Source organism: Mustelus asterias, chromosome 6, assembly GCF_964213995.1.
Source record: "Mustelus asterias chromosome 6, sMusAst1.hap1.1, whole genome shotgun sequence".
Lineage (NCBI taxonomy): Eukaryota > Metazoa > Chordata > Chondrichthyes > Carcharhiniformes > Triakidae > Mustelus > Mustelus asterias.
The window spans coordinates 121,375,935-121,395,854 of NC_135806.1; the positions used below are offsets into that span (position 1 = coordinate 121,375,935).

Sequence of the window (19,920 nt, forward strand, 5' to 3'; positions counted from 1 at the left end):
ATGGCTAAGATTGGTACAGAGGCTACATGGCTTCATCACTCAACTGATGAAGCAGTAGCGCTCCGAAAGCTTATGATACCAAATAAACCTGTTGGACTTTAACCTGATGTTGAGAGACTTCTTACATGGCTAAGATTGGTACAGAGGGATATAGACCAAATGCGGGCAATTAGGACCAGCTTAGTGGTAAAAACTGGGCGGCATGGACAAGTTGAGCCGAAGGGCCTATTTCCATGCTGTAAACCTCTAACCTCTATGACACACACACACGGACACACACACACACACGTCAAGAAAGAAACCAGGCCGAATTCAACAAGAACAACCATCAATTCCAATAATAACGCAAAATGATCTTAGGTTCATCGAATTTTACAAACGAAGTCCGTGCCCGTTATTTCTCTGTGTGCTGGCTCTCTGAAAGAACAATTTTAGTTCTAGTCTCCTGACCAATACCCTGACCCTTTAGAAAAATTATTTTTCAAATATTCATCCAGCTCCTTTTTAAAAGTTATGTGCATCCTGCGTCCATCAAGGTTGCTGGCACAGCCCTGGGCCCTGGCAGAGTTGGAGGGGGGGGGGGGGGGTACTTTGAGGTCAGGCATTTTGTAATTGGTCAGGAATTAGCCAAAACTGAGCATAATTTACTCAATTTAAAAATTCCAGATCACAATCTGATATTTAAGTTTATTTATTAGCGTCACAAGCAGGCTTACATTAACACTGCAATGAAGTCACTGTGAAAATCCTTTTGAAACTGGCATCAATGGCTATACAACATTGGAGGGTATCACTGTGGCCAAGCTGGCCAAACCTGGATGTCGATGTATCCATTGACCTCAGCTTCACCCCTTTGGTGTGGCATTCCATGTCTTACCAAATCTCTCAGTAAAAAAACAAACGTCCCAATTTCTTCTTTAACTTCATTATTAACAAACTCAAATTTACACTCTCTAGTTATTGTCTCATCCAAATGTAAAAATACTGTTTCCCTATTTACCTTAGCGAAACCGCCTGTATTTTGAATACTGGTTTGAATGAAGATAGATTTACTACACATTTATAGAATCATAGAATCCATACAGTGCAGAAGGAGGCCATTTGGCCCATCAAGCCTGTACCAACAACAATCCCCCCCACCCCACCAGGCCCTATTCCTGTAACTCTACGCATTTACCCTACTAGTTCCCCCTGACACCAATGGGCAGTTTAGTATGGTTAATCAACCTGACCCGCACATCTTTGGACTGAGAGGGGAAACCCACGAAGACACGTGGAGAACATGCAAACTCCATGCAGACAGTGACCCAAGGCCGAAATTGAACCCGGATCCCTGGCGCTGTGATTTGATTTGATTTATAACTGTCACATGTCTTAGTTTACAGTGAAAAGTATTGCTTCTTGCATGCGATACAGACAAAGCATACCATTCATAGAGAAGGAAAGGGGAGAGTGCAGAATGTAGAGTTACAGTCATAGCTAAGGTGTAGAGAAAGATCAACTTAGTGCGAGGTAGGTCCATTCATAAGTCTGATGGCCGCAGAGAAGTTGCTCCTGAGTCAGCTGGTATGTGACTTCAAACTTTTGTATCTTTTCCCGAAAGAAGAAAGTGAAAGAGAGAATGTCTGGGGTGTGTGGGCTCCTTAATTATGCTGGCTGCTTTTCCGAGGCAGCAGTGCTAACCACTCTGTGCCACCGTGCCCCACCATTTGATATAATTCTTCAAGAATGTTTAAAGTTTAGAATGTATTTATTCGTGTCACAAGTAGGCTTACATTAACATTGCAATGAAGTTACTGTGAAAATCCCCTAGTCGCCACATTCCGGTGCCTGTTCGGGTGGAATGTCATACCTTCCATCACAACAATTAGTTGTTTCTTAATTTAACCTGGTGCTCTTTAAAATAATATTCACTATCATTTGATTCCCTGTGAGAAGCCGTTCCTAACTGTCTCACTGCTCTTTCTCAGTTTTGCCAATGCTATTCCAATAGAATTCCAAATTCCAGTTAGATGGAGTTAAGTTCTACGTATCCTTTGGGAACTCATCTGGAATTGGCATATTCAACTATCTATGTGTAGTGACTTACTAAGATTTCCGCTGGTTGGCATTTCAGAGAAATGGTTAAAATATCAAAAGAATGTGATTTCAAATGTCATTGAGTTATTGACGAGAGGAATTCTTAATGACTGCCTTCATTGACACCAGAGCCAAGTGGGGACTTGAGAATTTGCATTTTTCTGATTGCTTATCACTGCTTCATGATATGCTAAAGTGCTTTCGAACTAAATAGATTCCTTTCAAAGTGTCGCCACCATTGTTAAGTAGGCAACTCAGCAGCTAATTTGCACACAATCAAGTCCCACAAACTGACAATTAACAATGCAATAATCAGCTTCTGGCATTGATGGTTGAGGGATGAATGTTGTCCAAGACCACTGCTCGAAAAGTGCCATGGGAACTCAAACTAAAAACCTGAGGAAGATGAAAGCAAAATACTGCGATGTAATTCCGTGGTGGGCGAGATGTGAAAATTCCCCCGATAAGAGTTGTACAGCATAGAAAAGGCCCTTCAGCCCATTGAATCTGCACCGACAATAACTGCCACTAAAATCACACTAATCCCATTTTCCAGCACTTGTCCTATACCCTTGAATGTTATGACGTTTCAAGTGCTAATCCAAGTGCTTCTTCGAGTCTGTAAGTTTTCCAGTCTCCACTACCTTTCCGGGCAGTGCATTCCAGATTCTCACCACCCTCAGTGATTTTTTTTTCTCAAATCCCCACTGAATCTCCTGCCCCTTACCCTAAAAGTCTGCCCTCTGGTGTTTTGGAGTGAGGCTTAGAACCAACAAACATGTGACTCATGCCAAACAAACTGACGTTGGAGCTGAAAAACCTTCTTCGGTGGGAGAGGGTTAAAGTAAAATGGTATTCCAGCTCCGTAACTATTCATGCTGTGTTTTTGATTATCGCGTGTTCGTGCTCTGCCTGTTACCATGGTGAATTCATGCTGTGTTTGTGACTAAGGCTTTGTCTTCCTTCTCATCTTCCTTGACCTTGCCACTGCCTTCAACATTGTCAACCACAGCATCCTCCAGCATCTCACCTCGATTGTCTACCTCCATGGCACTGTTCTTTGCCAGTTTCACTGCCACATCTCGCATTATTGTCACGATATTGCTTCCAATAGCTTCTTCCCCTATGTCCATACAATCTCTACATCAAACTCCATTTTTTGACTCCTTCCCCTTCATCATCTGCATTCTACCCTTTGGTGAAAAGAGCATAAAAATAAGCGCAGGAGGAGGGCACACTTCCCCTGGAGTCTGCTTCACCATTCGAGAAGATCATTGCTGATCTGATCTGGCCCTCTACTCCAATTTCCTGCCTATTCCCCATAACACTTGACACCACTGTAGATCAAGAATCTGTCTGTCTCTGCCTCGAATCTATTCAATGACTCAGTCTCCACAGCCCTCGAGAGTAAGCAATTCCAAGGATTCATAACCTTTTGTGAAAAGAAATTCCTCCTTATCTTGAATTCTGAAACTGTGCCCCCGAACGCTAGATTCTCCCACAAAGGGAAACATCCTTTCAGCATCTACTCTGTGAAGTCCTCCCAACATCAAAATGCGCTTCAAAAAGATCACCTCTCCTTCTTCTAAACTCCAATGAGTACAGGCCCAACCTGCTCAAGCTTTCGCATAAGATAACCCCTTCTTCCAGGAATCAACTTAGTAAACTTTCTCTGAACTGCCTCCAATGCAAATATACCTCTCCTTAGATAGGAGTACTCTAGGTACTTTTTAATCCGGAAACACAAAATTAACTTCCACGTGTGTGCAGGTATTCAGCCTCTTCTACACGTCCTTAAGGCTGCTGCTACTTTCTCCAATTTCTTGCATGGCATCAAAACCAAGATGATCCTGGACTTCCACTGACTAAATTCCAACAAAACCAACACTAATCCAAAGGTGTGCAGGTTAGGTGGGGTGGCCATGCTAAATCGACGCTGTTAGTGTCAGGGGAACTAGCAGGGTAAATGCAGCAATGGGGCCTGCGTGGGATTGTTGTTGGTGCAGGCTCAATGGGCTGAATGGCCCCCTTCTGCACTGTAAGGATTCTATGCTTCTATAATTCCTTTGCCTCTCGCAAAACCCTCTGGAACTCCTCAAGCCGAAGTATGTGGATATTAGTGGACTTCTCGATCCAAGGCTGAGTTACCACCTAACTCACATCCAATGTATCAGTAAGATCACATTCATTCACCTCAGGAACATCCCCCCCGCCCTCCCCCCCCCCCCCCCCCACCCACCCACCCCTATCTCATCCTATGTTGAAGAATCTCGAATTCAAGCATCTATTACATTGACATTTGATTTCTTAAGCACGCTGCCTACCACCTCCGTAAGCCGCACTCATACAAACCACCATGGCCCACATCCCTTCAGTGTCCAGATATGCCTTCCTTGCCATGATCACCTGGCTTACCCATGCAAATTGACTTTAAACATAATCAAACTCACTCTTAAATCCCCTTACAACCTTGGTCCACTGTGCACTGGTAATTTCTTCCAACTGTAAGTTCTTGCGCAAAGCCCTGCCTCTGTCAGGCAGCTTATTCTTACTTCTACGCTATTGGTAGCTGCTGCTTTGCCCACCATGGCCCTGCCCTCCTGAATTCCTTCACTGCTCCCTCAACTCACCAAGGCTCCTTGGGCAGTGCCTTCCAAACCCACAACCACTGCCATCTAAACAGGACAAGGCAGCAGAAGCATGGGAACACCACCGCCTGGAAACTCCTCTTCAAGCCACTCGCCGTCCTGACTTGAACCTATATTGCCGTTCCTTCATTGTCACTGGGTCAAAATCCTGGAACTCCCTCCCTAACAGCACTGTGAGTGTTGGACACCACTTGGACTGCAGCGGTTCAAGAAGGCAGCTCACCACCACCTTCACAAGGGCAATTATGAATGGGCAATAAATGCTGACCTAGCCTGCGATGTCCACATCCCATGAATGAATTTTAAAAATCCTTGGAACCATAGAATCTCTACAGTGCAGAAGGAGCCAATTTGGCCATCGAGCCTGCACTGACTACAATCCCACCCAGGCCCCATCCCCATAATCCCACGTATTTACCTTGCTAGTTCCCCTGACACTAAGAGGCAATGGCCAATCAACCTAACCTGCACATCTTTAGACTGTGGGAGGAAACTGGAGCACCTGGGGGAAACTCACGCAGAGACGGGGAGAACGTGCAAACTCCACACAGACAGTGACCCGAAGCCAGAATTGAACCCGGGTCTTTGGTGCTGTGATGCAGCAGTGCTAACCACTGTGCCACTGTGCCCTTCCTCTCTGCCATTCAAGGGTCCCTTTCTGGCTGTGATTTTGTCCCTCCAACTTATTATTTTCCCTTTCACCCTCCTGGTTGGTGCCCATTGTTGATCCATCCCTAGAAAAGGGGGAATGCTTATATGGACTGCAAATTCGGTTAATGACGTATTGCATTTTTTAATTACAGGTATAGCTGTATTAATTGTAAGTGTAATGCAATGCCCCTTTGGGCAAACCAGCCTGTGAACTAAACCTGAGGCTTAACTGCCTGGTACGGCATCAGAAATACAAACAACTCTCGCAATTATCTGAAGTAATTCTGTTGTTTAAATAATCAGGTACTCTATTAAAAGGCTTAAAGGTAAAGAGCTGCTTAGAGGCAGTGTGGAATTTCTTGAATTAGCAGTACTCTCAGACTGAGTAGAGCTTAAAAAGGAACAACATTCATATACAACACAGTATTCATTCTTGAATAAGGGCGCCAGCTCAGCTAAAATCACAGCCAAAGTCTTATTGACATCAACTAGTTTTGAGAAGTCCACCTAGCAAACAGTTCAATCTGTAAAGAGCCTTCATTACATTGCAGAGGCCCAAGGGCTCACCTAGTGATTGCAGCCACCAAAGGGCTTCATCCCCACTGGGCCTCCACTGGAAGTGCAATGGGCATACACCAAAACACTAAGTTAGCAGGGGAAAAAGACACTCCCCATGATTTCCAATGTCCTGCTTAAAGGCCATTCTCCCAACAAATCAGCCCACGGCAACTTAAACATCAAGATTAATCCTGTACCAGAGTGGGGGGAAAAGGTGTCTGTATCCAAACCTTATTCGTGGGTACAATGCTCTCAAATTCATGATCTATTCGCACATGTGGCACGGTGGTTAGCTTTGCTGCCTCACAGCGCCAGGGACCCAGGTTTCATTCTGGCCTTGGGTAACTGTTTGTGTGGAGTTTGCACATTCTCCCCGTGTCTGCGTGGGTTTCCTCCGAGTTCTCTGCTTTCCTTCTACAGTTCAAAAATGTACGCAACAAAAGAGAAAATGCTGGAAAATTTCAGCATGTCTGGCAGCATCTGTCAGGAGAGGAAAGAGCTGACGTTTCAAGTCCAGATGGCCCTCGAAACGTCAGCTCTTTTCTCTCCTTACAGATGCTGTCAGACCTGCTGAGATTTTCCAGCGTTTTCTCTTTTGGTTTCAGATTCCAGCATCCGCAGTAATTTGCTTTTATCCAAAGATGTATGGGTTAGGTTGTTTGGCCATGCTAAATTGCTCCTTAGTGTCAGGAGGATTAGCAGGATAAATAAGTGGGGATAGGGCGTAGGTGGGATTGTTGTTGGTGCAGACTCAATAGGCCAAATGGCCTCCTTCTGCACTGTAGGGATTCTATGAAACTCTCACCAATTTAGGTGGGATAGCATTATTAAACCTGGTTGCCCTTTACCAAATCTTTTCAGTCCCCCGTCTCGACTGAATAATCATCTGTTTAAAAATAGCGTAAGATCATTTTTACTGTGTGCGTGTAGATTTAAGGATGGTTCAAATGAAAAGGGGGGAAATCGCCCCACCAACTACTTCAACCAGAAATAAAAATCTGCTGCCGCCTAGATCGCCATGGGCATCAGAGATCCTCGTGGGTCCCATGAGTTACTGTCCAATCTCCTTAAAACAGCAAGGGACTTTTCTCAAGTCTGCCCACTTAGCAGCACGTTGACACAGTGGTTAGCACTGCTGCTTCATAGCACCACGGACCCGGGTTCAATTCCTGGCTTGAGTCTGTGCGGACTCTGCATGTTCTCCGTCTCTGCATGGGTTTCCTCTGGGTGCTCCGGTTTCCTCCCACAGTCTGAAAGACGTGCTGGTTAGGTGCATTGGCCATGCTAAATTCTCCCTCAGTGTACGCAAACAGGCGCTGGTGTGTGGCGACTAGGGGATGTTCACAGTAACTTCATTGCAGCGTTAATGTCAGCCTACTTGTGAAACTAATCAATAAACTAAAAAAAGAATTAGCTAACCTGAACAGGGGACGGCAGCACACAGAGTTGCGGAGTCTCCATGTGGGCACCCTTGATCTGAAACCCCACACTTAAATTAAAGCCCAGTGTAAATCCACCCAGGAAAAAAAAAATCACAACGAGCAAAAAAAAAGTCTCTGCATGCTCCTATTAACCATTAGCGTCGCCATGGCGACCAAAAGAAATAGTGAATGGGAAAATCAGTGACGGGACACAATCTCATTCACACAGCTCCAAGTATTTGGAACCACTGGAACATGGAGGTGTGTCGCTAACTGCAGTCAGTGGCAAAACAAGACTGTTGACATTGCAAGCCTCATACCAGTTTCCTAGCAATAGCTATCTTACATTGGAATTGCACTTGCACTGTGAAGAGGGCTGGAAACAACATGCTTTCCCTTGCTTTGAAACTAGTCAAGCCACACAACGACCCGCAGCCAAAAGTATAGACAGTCGTATGAGATCAAAATAAAATCCATCCGCGGCAGAGTAAAATTAACACGCTTACACTTAAAATTTCAAGTAATAGTGAAATGGAATAGAAGTTTACTGCACAACAAGCCTCACCTGTTTGCTTTCTCAAATGAAAGAGTCATTAACAAGACCACCAATTTTCATGGAAAACAAAGGTTTAATCGCATAACATCCCAAAAACATTAATAAAGGTCATGCAAGTCCATTAAAATCAGAATTTGGCTTATTTCGTCATCCTCCCAGCAAATAAATGAGTTGCCCACATCAAACAACTTATTAGTTGAACAGGACATGACAGTATCAGTATAATCCTGGCTATAGGAACATTTCGGCCAAGAATCTTGTGCCCTGCATTAACAAAGTAATGAAGCTATGGCTCAGTTAGTAGAATTCAGGCCTTTGAGTTATAAGTAGGCAGCACCGTGGCACAATGGTTAGCACCGCTGCTTCACAGTGCCACGGACCCGGGTTCGATTCCCGGCTTGGGTCACTGTCTGTGTGGAGTTTGCACATTCTCCCCGTGTCTGTATGGGGTTTCCTCCGGGTGCTCTGGTTTCGTCCAACACTCCAAAGATGTGTGGGTTAGGTGGATTGGCCATGTTAAATTGTCCCTTAGTGTCAGGGGGACTAGCAAGGGTAAATGTATGGGGTTATGGGGATAGAGTCTGGTGGGATTGTGGTCGGTGCAGACTCGATGGGCTGAATGGCCTCCTTCTGCACTGTAGGGATTCTATGATAAGTCCGCGGCTTGACCACAAAACTCTTGACTGATTCTCCAGTGTAGTACTGAGAGAGTGCCATCTTTCAGAGGAGGTGTTAAACTAAGACCCTAGCCACTCCGTCCAGTGAATATAACAAAATTTCACGGCACCATTTCGAAGAAGAGCGTGTTGCGAACCGTGTCCTGGCCAATATTTATCCCTCGATTATCATCAGTGCAGAACATCTGCTCACTAACATCCTGCTGTTTATGGGAACTTGCTGTGCACAACAATGAGTAGCTTTTCTCCTATAACAGCAATGGCCTAGTGGTATTGCTAGACTATTAATCCAGAAACTCAGCTAATGTTCTGGGGACCCGGATTCAAATCCCGCCATGGCAGATGGTGGAATTTGAATTCAATGAAAAAATCTGGAAATAAGAATCTACTGATGACCATGAAACCACTGTCGATTGTCAGAAAAACCCATCTGGTTCACTAATGTCCTTTAGGGAAGGAAATCTGCCATCCTTACCTGGTCTGGCCTACATGTAACTCCAGAGCCATAGAAATGTGGTCGACTCTCAACTGCCCTCTGAAATGGCCTAGCAAGCCACTTGGCAAAGCAGCCAGCATAATTAAAGACCTCACGCACCCAGGACATTCTCTCTTCCATCTTCTTCCGTCGGGAAAAAGATACAAAAAGCGACTCAAGAAAGCTTCTTCGCTGCTGTCAGACTTTTGAATGGACCTTCCTTGCATTAAGTTGATCTTTCTCTACACCCTAGCTATGACTGTAACACTACATTCTGCACTCTCTTGTTTCCTTCCCTATGAACGGTATGCTTTGTCTGTATAGCACGCAAGAAACAATACTTTTCACTGTATGTTAAAACATATGACAATAATAAATCAAAATCAAAAATCAAATCAAAATCAGTTGTATCAATCGCTAAGAAGGCAGCTTACCACCACCTTCTAAAGGGCAACTAGGGCTGGGCAGTAAATGCTGGCCAGCAAGAGATGCCCGCAATTTTAAAAACTGTGCTCCATTGGCTGTGAGTGCTTTGGGAGTCCCTGTGAGGTCATTTGAGGTGCTACATAAAAATGTCTTTCTGCCTTTAATGTGCCTAAAACCTAAAGCACAAACAGAGGCCACTTGGCCCATCATGCCTGTGCTTGTTCTTTGAAAGAATCGAGCCCAAATGTATCACAGCTTGCTTTGGCTCCTGCTCCAACCAAGACTGCAAGAAACTACAAAGAGTTGTGAACGTGGTCCAGTCTATCACCCCAACCAGCCTCACATCCACTGACTTCACCTACACTTCCCGCTGCCTCAGAAAAGCAGCCAGCATAATCAAGAACCCCACACCCTGGACCTACTCTCTCCCATCTTCTTCCATTGGGAGAAAGATACAAATATCTGAAAATATGTTCCAACTGATTCAAGAACAGGTTCTTCTCTACTGCCATCAGACTTTTGAATGGACCTACCATATATTAAGCTGATCTTTCTCTTCAATGTATCTGTAACTGCAACTGCACCCTTTCCTTCCCTTCTCCCCTATGTACAGTATGTTTTGTCTGTATAATGCACAAGAAACAATACTTTTCACAGTTTAAGTTTCTTTATTAGTGTCACAAGTAGGCTTACATTAACACTGCAATGAAGTTACTGTAAAAATCCCTTAGTCACCACACTCCGGCCCCTGTTTGGGTACACTGAGGGAGAATTTAGCATGGCCAAGCACCTAACTAGCATGTCTTTTGGAGTGTGGGAGGAAACAGGAGTTCCCGGAGAAAACCCACGCAGACACGGGGAGAACGGGCAGACTCCGCACAGACAGTGAACCAAGCCGGGAATCAAACCCAGATCGCTGGCGTTGTGAGGCAGCAGTGTTATCCACTGTGCCATCGCGCTGCCTCAATACATGTGACAATAGTAAATCAAATCAAATCAGTTCCCCCTGTTTCCCTGCACATTTTCTTTCTTTTTACACACATATATTCAATTCTCTTTGCAAAGTTGTTACTGAACCTGCCTCCACCATCCGTTCTGGAAGCGCATTTCAGATCATAACAAATCACTGTGTGAAGTGTTTGCTCATCTCCCCTTGGATCTTTTGGCAATTACCTCATGTTTATGGAAACAAAATGACAAAGGCAACACCATAAAAATAATGTGTACTAGAGCACCACCACTGGCACAGCGCCAAATGCATCTTCTTCATTGTGACAAGGCTGAGCAGACTACAGCTGTACAATTCCACTACCTGAAGCCTGACTCTGTTTCATTGCCAATGCGTGACAGGTGCAATGCTTCACCATTGTGGCTGCTACCCTTGTACGTGTCAACAGCTGGGTAAGGATTCCACAACACAAAGAAAAGTTTTCACTTTGCTTCAAGTATCCTGCAGGGAGCACCAACGCAATCCAGATGACGAAAGCCTCAATTCACTTTCACACAACAGGAAGATATGGTATACTCCCACTGATGCCCCACATGCCGTTGTCTATCTACTTTTTCTTTCTGTCTCCAACTCAGCTCATTTGCTGCTGAAACTTTCTTCCACGCCTTTATTACTGCTGAACGTGACTATTCCAATGTTATGTTGGCCGGCCTCCCTGCTAGCACCCTCCATTAATCTTGAGCTCACCCTAACACAGCAAGTCCCATTCTGTGCTCACGAGGCTCCCGGTCTAGCAACCTGCCAATTTTAAATTTCTCATCCTTGTTTTTGAACCATTCTTGGCCATAGCCCTCCCTATCCTTACTTGAGAAAGGATATACTGGCACTGGAGGGGGTGCAGAGGAGATTCATGAGGTTGATTCCAGAGTTGAGAGGGTTGGCTTATGAGGAGAGACTGAGTAGACTGGGGCTATACTCACTGGAATTCAGAAGAATGAGGGGAGATCTGATAGAAACATATAAGATTATGAAGGGAATTGATAAGATAGAAGCAGGGAAGTTGTTTCCAGTGGCGGGTGAAACTAGAACTAGGGGGCATAGCCTCAAAATAAGGGGAAGCAGATTTAAGACTGAATTGAGAAGGAACTTCTTCACACAAAGGATTGTGAGTCTGTGGAATTCCCTGCCCAGTGAAGCAGTTGAGGCTACCTCATTGAATGTTTTTAAGGCAAGGATAGATAAATTTTTGAACAGTAAAGGAATTAAGGGTTATGGTGAGCAGGCGGGTAAGTGGAGCTGAGTCCACGAAAAGATCAGCCATGATCTTATTGAATGGCGGGGCAGGCTCGAGGGGCCAGATGGCCTACTCCTGCTCCTAGTTCTTATGTTCTTATCTCTTAACCCCAATGCCCTCCAATATTTCAGAGTTCCACCAGTTCTGGTCTCTTGTCCATCCCCGATTTCCCTTGCCTGACCACTGACGGATATGTTTTCAGCTGCATTGGCCTCTGGGGCAGCACAATGGCACAGTGGTTAGCACTGCTGCCTCAAAACGCCAGGGACCTGGGTTTGATTCCTGGCTTGGGTCACTGTCTGTGTGGAATTGGCACGTTCTCCCCGCGTCTGCGTGGGTTTCCTCCAGATGCTCCAGTTTCCTCCCACAGTCCAAAAGATGTGCTGGTTCCGTGCACTGGCTGTGCTAAATTCTCCCTCAGTGTACCCGAACAGGCGCCGGAGTGGGGTGACAAGGGGATTTTCACAGTAACTTCATTGCAATGTTAAAGTAAGCCTACTTGTGACACTAATAAATAAACTTTAAACTATGCTGAGAAATTCCTCTCTCACTCCTTCTTCCTTTGAAACACACTATAAAGCCCACCTCTTTCACCTGTCCGAATATCTCGTTACAAGGCTTAGTGTCAAGCCTTTTCTGATCACCCTCCTGTGAACATTCTTGAGATGTTTTGCTACATTAAAAGGACAAGTAATTGCTGTTGTCGTCCTCACCAGCCTATGCACAGCAGATTGCAGCCACTCTTCGTCACATGGGAAAATGAGAAGGATACCACAAATGTAATTATTTTTGTACGTTCCCCCAATGATTTCACAACAGCAGTGTTCATCTCAACTCAGCCCTCTTAACCGTGGATGACAGGTATCAGATTAAATACTGGGAGCCAACTCATTGAGTGGAGTCAAGGGGGAGCACAGGGGAATGTGGTGGCGTAATGATAACATTACTGGACTAATAATCCAGAGACCCACACTAATTCCTCAGGGATAGGGGTTCGTATCCCGCCCTAACAGTTGTTTGAATTTAAAGAAAACTCAAGTAACAAACATGGAATATAAAAGCTGATTTCATTAATGGAAATCACAAAGCTACCTTTTTTTGTTAAAAAATTCATCTGGTTGGGCGGCATGGTGGCACAGCGGTTAGCACTGCTGCCTCACAGCTCCAGGGACAGGGGTTCAATTCCTGGCTTGGGTCACTGTCTGTGCGGAGTCTGCATGTTCTCCTCGTATCTGCATGGGTTTTCTCCGGGTGCTCCGGTTTCCTCCCACAGTCCGAAAGACGTGCTGGTTAGGTGCATTGGCCATGCTAAATTCTCCCTCAGTGTACCCGAAGAGGTGCCAGAGTGTGGCAACTGGGGGATTTTCACAGTAACTTCATTGCAGTGTTAATACTTGTGACACTAATAAATAAACTTTAAAACTTTAATGTCCTTTATTCAAGAGGCGGCTGGATCTAGATAGCACTTGGGGTGAATGGGATTAAAGGTTATGGGGAAAAAGCAGGACAAGGCTATTGAGTTGGATGATCAGCCATGATCGTGATGAATGGCGGAGCAGGCTCGAAGGGCCAAATGGCCTCCTCCTGCTCCTATCTTCTATGTTTCTATGGTTAGGGAAGGAAATCTGCCGTCCTTACCTGGTCTGGCCTACATGTGACTCCAGATCCACAGTAATGTGGTTGACTCTTAACTGCCCTCTGAAATGGCCAAGCAAGTCGCTCAGTTCAAGGGTAATTAGGGATGGGCAATAAGCCAGCATTTGTTGCCCATCCCTAATCGCCCTTGAACTGAGTGACTTGCCCGTCCATTGCCCTTGCCAGCATCACCCACATCCCATAAAAGGGATGAAGGAAAAAAGATCCTGATCTGAAGTCCAGACTAAAACAGAGGCAGTATAAAATGCAGCTTAAGAATGCATCAAAGCTTTACTGGTACAATTTGTAATGGTTTTTTGGGAGATTTCCACTCTTTTTAAAATGAAGTTTTCCCTTCCCCATGCAATGAAATGGATGTGCTCACTCCTACTCTATACGGATGTGCTCACTCCTACTCTATACGGATGTGCTCACTCCTACACTAAATGGATGTGCTCACTCCAACTCTATATGGCTCTGCTCCACACTTTTTGCTACAGTTACTGACTGACCCATCAGCACAAACACACAATCCAGATTTAAAACAATTTGTGCAGACACAGTGAACCCTAATGAACAGCCCCTAAGCTAATGTAACCACAACACAATAAATCAGTCCGTCAGATGACCTTCGCAACAAGGCAGTAAACGTAGAGAAACCATCATGTGAAGTACAGTCGACTCAAAAACCTTCAGAAGTGCTGAGCCTGGTGTCTGCGCTGCGATCGATCTGAGTGTCGGAGAGTCCTATCATGAGAACAAAGTGCGACCGAAACTCTTAAAGAAAGACTCGCATTTATAACAGCATCCTTCACAACCTCAAGGTGTTCCAAAGTCACTGTGGCAGTGTAGGAAATGTGGCAGCCAACTTGGGCACAGCAAGATCCCACAGCAATATGATATTCACCAGAAAATCAGTTTCAGTGATGTTGGCCGTGGGCCAGGAGATCCAGGCAACTAATCGCCCCTGCCCGCCCCAAACCCCTCACTCTTCAAAATAGTACCATGGATGGTCCCATCTAAAATAATGGCACCCCCTAACAGTGTGGCACTCCCTCTGTATTGCACCGCAGTGTCTCCTAGTTTCTCCTATTCATGTGGAATCGTTGGCTATGCCAGCATTTACTGTTCATCCTTAATTGCCCTTGAGAAGGTAGTTTGAGCTGCCTTCTTTAACCGCTGAAGTCCATGTGGTGTAGGTACACTCACAGTGCTGTTAGGGAAGGAGTTCCAGGATTCTGATCCAGCGACAGCGAAGGAACGGCGATATATTTCCAAGTCAGGATGGTCAGTGACTTGGAGGGAAACTTATAGGTGGGTGGTGTACCCATATATTTGCTGCCCTTGTCCTTCTAGATGGTAGTGGTTGTGGATTCGGAAGGTGGGTTTATAAGATGTAAGGAGCCTTGTAGAGATCCTGCATTGCATTTTGCAGATGGTACATACAGCTGCTGCTGTGCTTTGGTGATGGTGGGAGTGAATGTTTGTGGATGGGGTGCCAATCCAGCAGGCTGCTTGGTCCTGAATGGTGTCAAGCTTCTTGAATGTTGATGGAGTTACACTCATCCAGGGAAGTGGAGAGTATTCTATCATATTGGTACCCTGAAAATGGTGGACAGGCGTTGGGGAGTGAAGAGGTGAGTTACTCGCCACAGGACTCCCAGACTCTATGTATTCAGGTCACTGGAACCGGAGTTTGAATCCCAGAATTGTTTCCCTCCATAAGCACATAATAGGTAGGGGCAGAAGGAGGCCATTTGGCCTATCGAGTAGCTTTGCCATTCATTGAAATCATGACTGATATGCAATGATAATCCTCAACTTTACTTTCCTGCCTCATTCCCATGACCCTTGATTCCTTTACTGATTAAAAATTGTCTACCTCAGCCTTGAACATCCTTAACAGCCCAGCCTCCACCGACCTCTGTGGTAAAGAATTTGACAAATTCACTACGCTCTGAGAAGAAATTCCCTCTCATCTCTTGTCGTAAATGGGTGACCTCTTAATCTGAGATTATTCCCTCTGGTTCTCAACTCTTACACAAAGGGGAAACAATCTCTGAGCATCTACCCTGTCAAGCCACCTGAGAATCCGATGCACAAGAACACAAAAACAGAAGCAGGAGTGGCCACCAGGCCCTTCAAGCCTGCCCCGCCATTCAATAAGGTCACCTCTCATTCTTCTAAGGTCTAATTTCTTCTAACCCTCGAGGGCAAGGGTGCCTCAGCTGACCCCATGATTATTTACCTGCTCCCTCTGACCACGCTTTCACGGTTATCCATTCTCCTTCAGTTTTTTGTGTTAAAAATCATCCCTTTCTTGTTTGTTTTGCATACAATGTTGAGGAACTTGCATCAGACGAATAGAAGCCGGCATGGGCATCAGTTCTGACACTAGGGGTGCTGCCATTTGCTAACAATGAGTGAGATTTGAAAGTTTCAGAGTGCAACAGCTTACACTGAGAGGCACTGGGAAACCAAGTGTGGGAGCAGGAATCACGGAATCCCTGCAGTGCAGAAGGAGGTCATTCGGCCCATCGAGCCTGCACCGACAACAATCCCACCCAGGCCGTATCCCCATAATCCCACAGATTTACCCTGTTAGTCCCCCTGACACTGAGGGGCAATTTAGTATGGCCAATCAACCTAATCCACATGTCTTTGGAGCACCCGGAGGAAACCCACGCAGACACAGGGAGAATGTGCAAGCTCCACACAGACAGTGACCCAAGGCCGGAATTGAACCCAGGTCCCTGGCACGGTGGCACAGTTGTTAGCACTGCTGCCTCACAGTGCCAGACCTGGCACTGTGAGGCAGCAGTGCTAACAACTGTGCCACCGTGCCGCCCACATAGGGGTGCCCTCCTTCCATTTAGTAGCAATTTGGGAGATGCCCGTTCCTCGATTCCAATAACAGCCTTAAAGCAACAATTGACAGAAGAAACACGCCCCATCCTCCCGAGAACTGAGAACATCTTCAGACGTGTAAAAAGGAAACTCGTAGAATCCAAACATTCCCTTCAACAAATAACAGTATCAATATTGAACAGAAATCCGCAACAAAGTGGTTGATACATTTTATACAACTCAAAACCAGAGGACGAATCACTGAAATAAAATTCCAATCCAATTCATCCAAGATTCAGAACTCCTGACCCATTTGCATCAAAGTTGTGCTGAACTTTTCCAAGTGAAACTTGGCTGGAATTAGTTTGTGGATTTTATCCCCTCAGACTCAGGGTGATCAGATATTTGGGGAAATTAACTTTGCGTTTTCAGCTGACGTTCCAGCTGGAAAAGCCACACAAATCCATACCCACTCCACACCAGGCACACACTGCCCTAACAACCCCCCTCCAACCCACCCCCCAACTCCCCTCCCAACTCCTCTCCCCACTTCCACACCCCACTCCCACACCCCACTCCCACACCCCACTCCCACACCAGGTACACACTGTCCTAACAAACCCCCCAACTCCCCTCCTAACGCCCCCCCCCCAATTCCACATGCACTCCACACCCACTCTACACCAGGTGCACACTGCCCTAACAAACCCCCTCCAACTCCTCCCCCAACCCCCCTCCCACTCCACACCAGGTACACACTGCCCTAACAACCCCCCTCCCAACTCCTCCACCCAACTCCACACCAGTTCCACAGCAACATCTCCCCCAGATGCCCAACTTGCCCACCGCCTGCTTCCTGCCCAGAGATCCTGGATCCCAGTGTCTGCCCCCCGTCCCCCTCAAGAGGGGAATGGAGGAGAGGGGGGGCGGAGAGGAAAGGGAAAGGGAGGAGTGGGAGGGGAGAGGAGGGAGTGGATGGAATGGGGAGTGGAGGGAGCATTAGGCACAGGTTAAAGAAATGTGTATTGTCTCCAGACAGGACAGCCAGTGAGATTCTGCAAGTCCAGGAGGCAAGCTGTGGGGGTTACCGATAGTGTGACATGGACCCAAGATCCTGGTTTAGGCCGTCCTCATGCATGCGGGAGAGAGTGACAGAGGGAAAGAGGAATGAGGAGGGAGGGGTGAGGGTGGGCAAGTATACTTTATGGCTGCACCATGCATGATAGATTTTCTTCGCACTTAGGGTGGCACAGTGATTAGCACTGCTGCCTCACAGCACCAGGGACCCGGGTTCAATTCCCAGTGTAAGCCACTGTCTGTGTGGAGTCTGCACGTTCTCCTCGTGTCTACATGGGTTTCCTCCGGGTGCTCTGGTTTCCTCCCACAGTCTGAAAGACGTGCTGGTTAGGTGCATTGGCCATGCTAAATTCTCCCTCAGTGTACCCAAACAGGCACTGGAGTGTGGCGACTAGGGGAATTTCACTGTAACTTCATTGCGGTGTTAATGTAAGCCTACTTGTGACTAATAAATAAACTTTAACTTTTAAGTGGGGTGAGGGAGAGGTGTGAGGGAGGAGGATATGGATGATGGAGACGTGTGGGAGAAGGATGAGGGAGAAGTGGAAAGAGGGGTAAGGGATGGGGAGAGGGGTCGGGGAGAGGGGTCGGGGAGAGTAAGGGGTCGAGGGTGAGTGGAAAAAGGGGGTGGGGGGGTGGGGAAGAGGGTGATGTGACCTGAAGCTCCCCAACTGGAGACATGTCTGTTTTTTCACAATGACTCAAGATTCAGTTCACGGGGGGCAACTCAGTCCACATAAACTGGCAGAGTCGTTGTGGGGAAGGATGTTGGGATCCGCTACGTACGGGGCAGGGTTATCCAAATTAAAAATACTTTGATGAATAAACCCCCTGCCCCCAAGAGCAATCACCTTCAACACTAAATCCCTGCGAGCGTTTCACTTGGACTTGTCTTCTGGGTTACCTGTGAGAAGATATGAACCTGCTCCTCTTCAGCCATGTACAAGAACTCAAAACCCTTCTTCAGAACATCCTCACAGTTAAAATCCACGCCCACCCCCGCCAGCCCTCTTTTAAAAAAGAAACAAAAAGTTTTGGGGAAAAAAAAACTTATGCAAACTTTCTGTTACAGTTCAGAGTAGGATACGAGTCACTTTCAGTATAAGATACCTTTAGACAAATGTGTTTTCTGATGAGGGGAGAAGGGGTTACACATGAAGCAAATCACTGATAAATATATTATAGATTCACTTTAACCAGGAAATCTTCAAGAAGACAAAAATCTAAACTATTCAATTAAAAAATGCGGAGTGATTGGGGAGTTGTGTGAATGGGAGAGTATTTTTTTTGCAACGCAGAGAATGGAAAGTACAACATGTTCAGTATTCAGGGAGTAAAAATTCACTATTTGAATCAAAAAAAAGAGGGGTGGGGGGAGGTTAAGGGTGGGTTTTAAAAAGCATTCGCATCCTGTGCAGTGCCACTGCGATCTGTCCGGGACTCACAGTCCCCAGCCACTGCCTGCCGCTTGTTAATCTTTGTTAAGTTACAAAGTGCCCTCCTTACCTGTCCCGCGGGTCGATCCAACTCGTCTGCTTGGTGTTGTGGTCAATGTAAAAGACTTTCCCGTCGTAATCTCTCGCTTCTTCCCAACCATCCGGCAAAGGGAGCTCTCCATTGCCCTTCCTATGCATGTTGTAATACTGTAGGAGCCTCCATAGGTCCGGGGAGCAGGGGAAAGGGAGGGGGAGAGAGAATTAAAGGGATGAAAGGAGGCAGCAGGAAAGGGGGGGGGGGGAGGGATGCTTTCCTTTTTTTTAAATACAAGGAGCCCCTCTGCGATCATTCACATCCTTATAACGATCTGGTCCTCCATCTTAACTCCATCCAGGAATCCCTACACACACACAAGAAAAAATCTTCTTGGCTCTCCCAGCTGGATTAGCATACATTTCATTTGCATACAAATTCCTCCCCTCTAGATCTCATCAAATATTAATACGGCCGGCACACCGACTTCCTCTCACAGAGATGTGCCCAGTTCCCTGTGCGATTGTAGTCAAAGCTCCTCCTGTTTGCTTTTTTTAAAAACCTGGCAGAAAACTCTTTTTTTCTGTGTGTGTGTCTTGAGTTATCTGGATGAAATCTGAAAAGGAGGGAATGCAACACATGCATTTGAGTCACCCCCTCCTCCCATACTGGTCTCATTTTGCAGATAGGTATATCCATTACGAATGCATCCCCCCCCCCCCCTTTACCTTTTCCATACACAGCAAGTATCTGAGATCAGAGTCCAGCAGGAGTCAGAAACAGAGCTGGGGGCTAACTGCTCCAGAATGTCTCTGCTGACCTGCTGGTTTTCTTCACGAATTACAAGATTCAGGATGTGTGAGAAGGCAGTGGGGTCTTACAAAAGGATAGGGAGAGATTGGGAAGGTTTATTTTATTAGTGTCGCAAGTCGGCTTGCATTAACATTGCAATGAGGTTACTGTGAAAATCCCCAGGAGCCTGTTCGGGTACACTGAGGGAGAATTTACCATGGCCAATGCGCCACCATGGCCAACCAGCATCTTTAAGATTGTGGGAAGAAACTGGAGCACCCGGAGGAAACCCACGGAGACACGGGGAGAACGTGCAGACTCCGCACAGACAGTGACCCGAGTCGGGAATCGAACGCTCGTCCCTG

The 19,920-nt window shown here is 46.2% G+C and overlaps 1 protein-coding gene across 1 annotated transcript in view; it reads right to left on the reverse strand.

Moving 5' to 3' along the window:
• LOC144495136 (protein WWC2-like) overlaps nucleotides 1-19,118 on the reverse strand; it is a 240,392-nt gene extending 221,274 nt beyond the window's left edge. The window contains exon 1 of the mRNA XM_078215083.1: nucleotides 18,800-19,118. Within this exon, the coding sequence (XP_078071209.1) occupies nucleotides 18,800-18,927 (128 nt within the window). The 5' untranslated portion in view covers nucleotides 18,928-19,118. The remainder of the gene's footprint in view (nucleotides 1-18,799) is intronic.
• Between the last annotated feature and the right edge of the window lie 802 nt (nucleotides 19,119-19,920).